Source organism: Gekko japonicus, unplaced genomic scaffold (assembly GCF_001447785.1).
Source record: "Gekko japonicus isolate JY-2015 unplaced genomic scaffold, Gekko_japonicus_V1.1 scaffold6408, whole genome shotgun sequence".
In the NCBI taxonomy this organism is placed as follows: domain Eukaryota; kingdom Metazoa; phylum Chordata; class Lepidosauria; order Squamata; family Gekkonidae; genus Gekko; species Gekko japonicus.
This window is the reverse complement of record NW_015167251.1, coordinates 22,969-30,371: the sequence shown is the minus strand read 5'-3', so window position 1 is coordinate 30,371 and position 7,403 is coordinate 22,969. Positions and strand designations below refer to the sequence as shown.

At 52.2% G+C, this 7,403-nt stretch overlaps 1 protein-coding gene across 1 annotated transcript; it reads left to right on the top strand.

Annotated features, from left to right (window-relative positions):
- Positions 1 to 2,862: 2,862 nt before the first annotated feature.
- Positions 2,863 to 6,387, top strand: LOC107112118 (double homeobox protein 4C-like). The gene is made up of 4 exons (XM_015413192.1): positions 2,863 to 2,884; positions 4,619 to 4,794; positions 4,827 to 4,898; positions 5,950 to 6,387. Exons 1-4 carry the CDS (start codon positions 2,863 to 2,865, stop codon positions 6,385 to 6,387), a joined length of 708 nt encoding a protein of 235 aa, XP_015268678.1.
- Positions 6,388 to 7,403: the final 1,016 nt, after the last annotated feature.

The following is a 7,403-nucleotide window of genomic DNA, read 5'->3' as shown; positions in this document are numbered from 1 at the left end:
AAAGACAAAACTAGAAGAGTTTGTCTTTTGTAGCAGGAGCTCACAAAGTAGATTTTTTGCTCACAAGACTCCAGAGCTGAGAGGGAACACTGATCGGAACACCTGTTTAATATACAAGTTACAATATATCTTAATTCTTAAAAAGGTCCTCAAGAAGAGCTTCCCTCTGCAGGTTCGTGTTCACCCAACGAGTCTCTGCAGTCTCCACGGTTCTTCTTCCTGTGGAAGCATTGTGGACTCTGCCATTGGGAGGGGGGGGTTTTCCTGGAAACCTGAACGTCACCACTATTCTCAAAGCTCATTATATGTCTTTTATATGTCAGTTAGTGATGAAAAATAATAATTTTAGTTCATCATCTAACTAACTGATGAAAAAAATATATAACAAAACCCAACAAAAGTACACAGAAAAGCCTTGGTGAGAATCTAAAGAAATGGCAGACAGTCCATCAGAAATTGTCTTCCCTTCCCCTGCCTCATAGGAGACTGGAATGGGCTTTCTGTTAAAAATAGTAGATATTTTCCACCTCCATAGAGTAGCCACTTCTTCACTCTCCCTTTCCAGACCTTTGGAGAGGTGCGAGGGAATAGAAGGCATCTCAAACCGACCAGTCAAGAACAGTTCCCTGGGGAGAGGCTGCACAATACGGCTCCTATAAGGAGCAACTCTGGAGTCTTTACTCAGTGGAAGGGGGGGGGGGTCCCTTTCTCAGGTTGCCATCTCCAGGTTGGGAAATCCTGCTCCAGGCTGGAGGCCAGACCAGAGCAACACCTCAGTATGGAAACAACCAGAGGTGTCGTCGAAACAAATCGGGGGTGGGGGTTCAGAGAGGGGAGCTGACGCCCTGAAATTCCCAGCTATGCAATAACATATGTATAAAGTTTTCACAAGTTCAGAAATAACTATAATTGGTTCTGTGTAGCTCTACGTGATCTGCCTCTCTGGAGACGTGCCTCTCCGGAGTGAAAGCCGTTTCAGCTTACCCCCAAGCCCCTTTTCCCCCATAACTAGCTTTTGAGATTTTATTCCAGTTTTGTCCGAAGAAGTGTGTTTTGCACACGGAAGCTCACACTTTGAATAAAACTCTGTTGGTCTCAAAGGTGCCACTTGACTCAAATGTTGTTCTGTGTGTGTGTCTCTGTGTGTGTGCGTGCGTGCGTGCGTGCACACCAGGAAACCATATCAACAGAGCTACCCTGAAGTTGCAAAGGAAGGTTATCAAAACGTTTGGAGAAGAGGGGCTTAAGAGACAGCTGCTTACGTGATGAAGGGGACTTTCTTTATAAAGAGACTCAGCTGCAACTTGACAGACACGTTCAGCGGCACTCCAGTCAGCTGCCGTTAGGAGAAGAAAAAGAGAGATAAGTTAAAAAACCAAACAAGCAAAATCACTGGTGTCTATTGCACTACAGACTAGACCATGTGCAGGGCCGGCCCCAGCTTAATTTGCACCCTAGGCGAGGATCCCTTCTGGCGCCCCCCACCCCCGGTGCGCCCACCAATTTTCAAAAATAAATGCATTTTAGGAAGAATGAAAAACACAAATAATCAAGAAACTCCCAGAGTATGGGGCCGGGCTCAGTTTGGCGCCCCTAAGGGCCCTCCTGCTCTAGGGGATCGCCTAGTTCGCCTAGTGAGTGAGCCAGCCCTGCTTACAGAGGGTGCTAAACTGTACAATCCAGTTCTTAAAATGATATCCCATGCCTTTGAGTATGCTATAAAGGAGGGGAATTCTGACGGGCGGTGCTCATCGACCTTCAAAGCTATGCGACAACCTCCTCAGGGAGTGCCTCTACCCACCAACCCCCGGATCTTCCGGGGGCACCTTTGTTGCATGAATGACAAAAGTGTTGGGTGTTACAAGCTGAAAACACTTCAGTGTATCTGGGGTTAAATTTTTGTTTGTATTGTCACAGGAAATCACATGTTTTATGTAAATGTTAGTTTAGAACTACAAGCTCGGGAAAATCATCCCTGATCTAGGAGTTTCATTGGAAGCAAAGTGTCAAAGTGTTTTTGCATTTTATGGCTTCTCTTCCCGTCTTTGTCTGCTGTTCTCAAGAAGAAGTAGAAAAGCCATTATCGCGCTCTTCTAGTTTTGTTGTTGTAGTGTAAGGATGTAGGGAACTTAGCTCTGTTGTTAATTTCTTCCCAGTTACCCTTCCCCATGCTAGAATGTAGTAAAAACTTTCTATTTTAAACACACATGGACTCTGGGTCTGAAATATTTTACTCTGGCATTGCTGAGTTATTTTATCTCTGCTGAAAACCAAGTTTTATTTTTCAAAACCCGGACGAAAAGAGCCCCCCCCCCATGACACCAAAACGAGCAAGAGAACCCTCAGACCGGGGGAATGAATCCGGGGTAGCCATCGATATAGAAAATCAATCCATTCAGGCCTCATTAAAGAGACCAGGAATTTCAACCATTTGGAGAGAGGGAGATATTTTAAAAAGCAAACTAGGAACAATGGGGACAGGAAAAAAAACTCATGCGAAGGTTTCCTGGAACTCATCTTTCCACGTAGGAACATTTCCCCTCCCTTTAGATCCCCCCCCCTAGAGTGAAATGGCCAAAAGGAGAAAGGTCTCCTCTGATAGTGGGAAATGCCCTCCATTGTACACCCCGGATAGCACCAAAATGACCCCTCCTGGCTAACCTCTCATTGGACAAAGACCAAGGGCACGGTCAAGGCACTGCCCCCCAGGTGGGCCATAAGAGTTTGGCCCCCGACCCAGCTTTCCTTGTCCAGCGACCCTGGTCTAGAAGAAGACTTTGCTCAACTGTGATCCGGCAGGGAGGCTCTGCCCTGAACTCGGCCAAGGAAGGCGCCTCTTTCTCTCTACCGACACCCGACAAGATGGAATTTGCTGCTGGAGGAGGTGAGCGGGGGGCCGCCAGCGGGGGGAGGGTATCTGGGGGTACGAAGCCACCTTAACGGTCCAGTGTTCCCTCTAAGCTGAGTTAGTGTGAGCTAGCTCACCGTCTTTTAGCTTCTGGCTCACACGTTTTTGTCTCAGCTGGCTCCAGAGCAAACTCATTGATGCGGCGGCCAAATCGCTCGCTCACAAGTTTAATGCCAGGAGCTCAAAAAGTCGGATTTTCGCTCACATACTCTCCACAGTTTAGAGGGAACATTGGGTGGAACCTCCTGGTCGAACAGACTCTGAAAGGGGATTAGACACATTTGTAAAGGTGGAAAAGGTCCAGGCCTGGCCAGTGGCCCCGCAGAACCTCCATGTTCAAGGGCAGTCTATTCTCAAATGCCGATTTGGGGGTCGGTATTTCCTCTCTTCCCCCCTTGAGAATAAAGTGGCGCTTTGAAAGTCTGGCAGCTGCATTCCAGCAGAAGCGTCTGGGAACGGAAAAGATTTCCTGGGGGGGGTGGGCGCTAAACCTCTCCAAGTCTGTGCAGGAACCCGTTTCTTCAATCCCTTGGTGACTGCAAGAGCCCCGTTGCTTTGAAGCGCCTCTGGGGTGGAGGGGGGAGTTCCTTTTTCGTGGCTCCCGCCGCAACCCCAGAGAAAGACGCCTCTTCTTCCCAGGGAAATGGGGCCGAACTTTGCCACATAATCACGAATGCCTTGACACTCCAAACCCGTGGATCTCGTGTCCCGAACACGGCATAACATTGTAGGGATCGCCCCCCTGTTCACCCGTGCGGGAATCGAAGGATCATCCCCGGGTGGCTTCATTTCCAAACTGCAGCCGTCAGCGCAGTTCCTCCTTTCTAAAGCGATGGATTTCACTGACTTTAGACGGGAGTAAGTCTGCAGAGGATTGCACTGCGAAGCCCTCCGTCTTGCTTTGGCCGAAAGAAACTCCGGATTGGGAAGTGCCGAGTTTGTTTTTTCGGACGGCAATTTTTAATAATCCCATCCGGGCAGCCGGCAGTGGCTTCCTTTGCTTTTAGGACATTTTATGAGGGATGTCGCCTGCCACGCAGGTGCCAAACACAAAACCCTTTAATTCCTTCTAATTGGTTTTTTCCTCCCCTGAGAAACGTGGCCCTGGATCCCTCCAGCAATTCTGGGGGGAGGGAAATGGCGGTGGGCAAAAAAAAAGAAGAAAAGAAAAAAGGTTGTAGATTGGGGGTAGCCGCTGTGGTCTGAAAGAAGACCCCTTATTTAATGGGGAGGGGAGAGAGAGAGAAATTGGTGTGTTCCTTGCCTGTTCAGAAATGACGCCCCCTCCCCAGGACCTCCAGCCAGGAAGCCCTTCCCAAATCCCCTGGCCTCTTGGGTGCCCTGCCCAGAAGGAAATCTGTCTCTCTCCCAAACAGGACCTTTGGCTTCCCGCTCAGTTTCGCTCCCCTGCTCTGCCGGCTGAAGCTCCCCGGGAGATCTCGGGCCGGTCACAGCACCCCGCCTGGCCTCCCTCGCGGGGGGGTTGTGAGGATCAGAAGGCAAAAGGGAGGCTGTGTGGAACAACCTCCCCTCTGGCTTGCCTTTGGAGGCGAAAGGGGGCTGAAAATGGAGGGACCCAGGCTGGTCTTTCTAAGGTGTGCTATGGTGGGATCTTGGAGTGCCGTGGGAGGCGCAGGACAGAACCATTGTGGCGTGAACGTCGAGGGCCGCGGGGTGGCTGCTTATGCGGCCCTTCTGTCCCCCCTGCAGATGCTCCTGCCCACCTGCCTCAGTGTGCCGGGCGTGGCCGCAGAAGGCAGAGGACGAAGTTCTCCAAAGAGCAGCTGGACGTTCTCCTGCGGGCCTTCGAGCAGAACCGCCATCCCAGCTTCGAGGAGCGGGAGGAGCCGGCGAGGAGGATCGGAGCCCCCGAAGACAGGATCCAGGTAAGTCCCCTCTTCTGAGGGCCTTCGAGCAGAACCGCCATCCCAGCTTCGAGGAGCGGGAGGAGCTGGCGAGGAGGATCGGAGCCCCCGAAGACAGGATCCAGGTAAGTCCCCGGGGTGATTCCGTGGTCTCCCAGTCTCTCCTCTATCTGCTTTGGCTGGTGTGTGTGTGTGTGTGTGTGTGTGTGTGTGTGTGTGTGTGAATTGTGCTTTTAGACTGACCGAGCGGGCGGGAACCCTCCCAGACCAGAGAGGGTCGCCCCCCCAAAAAAAATCCTTGAAATGGAACCTGCATTTTCCTGCAATCCGATGGAAACAGGGTTGTGTCTAAGCATGTGAGGGATGGGTTTTCTGTTCCTTAAGGAGAGGCTTTCCGATTGAACTCAAGTGGTTAAGACGCTAAACTGCAGGCTGTGGAAGGTCGGTAGTTCAGCAGTTCGAGACCCGAGTGTGCCCGACTCTAGTTCCAGCTCCTGCCAACCTAGCAGTTCGAAAGCAAGAAGCTGCAAGTAGATAAATAGGTACCACTTCGTTGGGAAGGTATCAGCGTTCCTTCCGTGCGCCTTGGTGTTTAGTCATGCCGGCCACATGACCACGGAAACGTCTTCGGACAGCGCTGGCTCTCCGGCTTGGAAACGGAGATGAGCACCGCAACCCTAGAGTCGGACTCGACTGGCTTTCGAGCAAGGGAAACCTTTACTTTTACTTTTCCGATTGAAGCGTGTCCTGCCCACAGAGGTGTGAGAACTTCAGTAGCTTTTCTAGGGATTTCCAGGATTAGGTCCCATGGGTGGCCGTCCCAGAGATGCCCAGAGAGCTCTCGAAACCCCTGCCCCCTACGCGCGGGTGTCCTGATCTTGCGTCTGATTGCTGTCAATCAGAAGGTTCCTTTTCGCGCGGAATAGCTGCAGCAGGCGAGAGAGACATGCGTGTCTGGGTGGAAGGACATGTGAGGTGGAGGCCGGGATGAACGAGTCCCAGTTGGCTGAGCAAACATCAACCTCACCTGGGGGTTTGCTGGCAGCAGTCAGACTTGGGGTGGGCAGGGTGGGGAACGGGATGTATTCGGGACGAGCATCGGTGAGCCCTGAAAAGCAAGACCGGGTTCTGTCCAGGGATCACCGACTCTCCGCTTCTCTCACGGCTTCTCTGCAGGTCTGGTTCCAGAACCGGAGGACCAGGCATCCCTGTAAGAAGAAGGAGGACGCCGTCACAGGCTCGAAGCCCCGGAGCCAGCCGAGGACTCAGCACAACCTGCCGACTCCACCTCCTGAGGCCTCCGGAGGTGCGCAGCAGGGTCCTCCTCCGGGAGGCCAGTCCCGCGCACCCGGGAGCCAAGGCCCGGCCTTCTCTCTGCAAGGCGCTCCGCTGCCGTCGCCGCCGGCTGGCCTCCCCCCGCCGCTGACTCCTCCGTGGGCGACTCTCGCTCCCTCCGTGGCTTTCCCCGCTTTTGCCGTCGCCACGCCGCCTCCGCCCGTCCCCTCCTTCCTTCGAGGACTGCCCGGGCCAGCTGCCCCTCCCGCACTCTGGGACGGGTCCTCCCTCCCGGTGCTCACCGAGGAAGACCTGGCCATCCTCCAGTTGCCGGCTTGAACGGACCACACGTGAGCGGATCGGGTCCTCCTCTCCTTTGGGAGACCCCCCCCCCGCCAGGGCACTGACAGGCCGCGAGGTCTTGGACTTTCTCACGCACTTCTTCCTGTCTCTTCTGCACTTGGATTGCTCGGGCTGAAGTCAGACCTGGCGGGGCTACTTCTGTCTTCCGCTAGGATTTGGGTCTTGATATACTTTAAAGAGATAAATGTGGTTGGTTAATTAACTTGATGTATCACACACATTCTGCCCTTATATTTATTACGTGCAACTTTGAATAAATCTAACTCTATTTCAGCACAGTATCGCTATTGTTTGGTATTATGCTGTTTGTAATCTTTCGGCTTCATATGTATTGTGTGTGTGGTTCTTTGCTTAAAAACTAATAAAAATGTTGATCACAAAAATACAACAACCAATGGTGGGATCTTAAAAGGGTCGTTCTTTCGGGATGGCTTGGGGTTTTATTGGGAACAGGCATCCGAGACGCAGGGCTTCGCCCAAGGGTCCCCATCCTTTTTGATTCTGACTCGGCATGGGGGGGGGGGCGTGCAGACACAAAAGGACATGGGGAGCCCCGGCTGATGTCGGTTTCAATGAGCCACAATGGGAAAGTTCATGTCCATTTCCGTTGCCGCAGGAAGCTGGTTAGGAAGCTGGTGGTCCTGGTTAGAGGGCAGAGAAATCCACTCAACACCCCCCCCCCACGGTGACCTGGGGAAGCTCCATGCAGGGGTCACGGAGGGATTGTGTATGGGGCGAAGAGGGATTAGATATCCACTCGAAAGAGCAAATCCTTCCCATTCGGTAGTGACTGAATGTGTTCCCGTCAAGTGTCCCTCAATACCCTGGAGCCCATATGTTGGGTATTACATGTTAAAAACACTCAGTATATATTGGGTTAAATGTCTGTTTGTGTTGTCACAGGAAATCACATGCTTTTGTGTAAGCCTATGTTAGTTTAGGTCTGCAAGCCCGGGAAAAACATCCCTGATCTAGGAGTTTGATTGGAAGCA

What these genes read in the sequence shown, in the direction of transcription:
- LOC107112118 (XM_015413192.1), top strand. Translation starts at nt 2,863, where the DNA reads ATGGAATTTGCTGCTGGAGGAG. An exon ending in GGAATTTGCTGCTGGAGGAG is followed by an intron (nt 2,885 to 4,618) that starts GTGAGCGGGGGG and finishes TCCCCCCTGCAG; the next exon opens with ATGCTCCTGCCCACCTGCCT. An exon ending in CCCCCGAAGACAGGATCCAG is followed by an intron (nt 4,899 to 5,949) that starts GTAAGTCCCCGG and finishes GCTTCTCTGCAG; the next exon opens with GTCTGGTTCCAGAACCGGAG.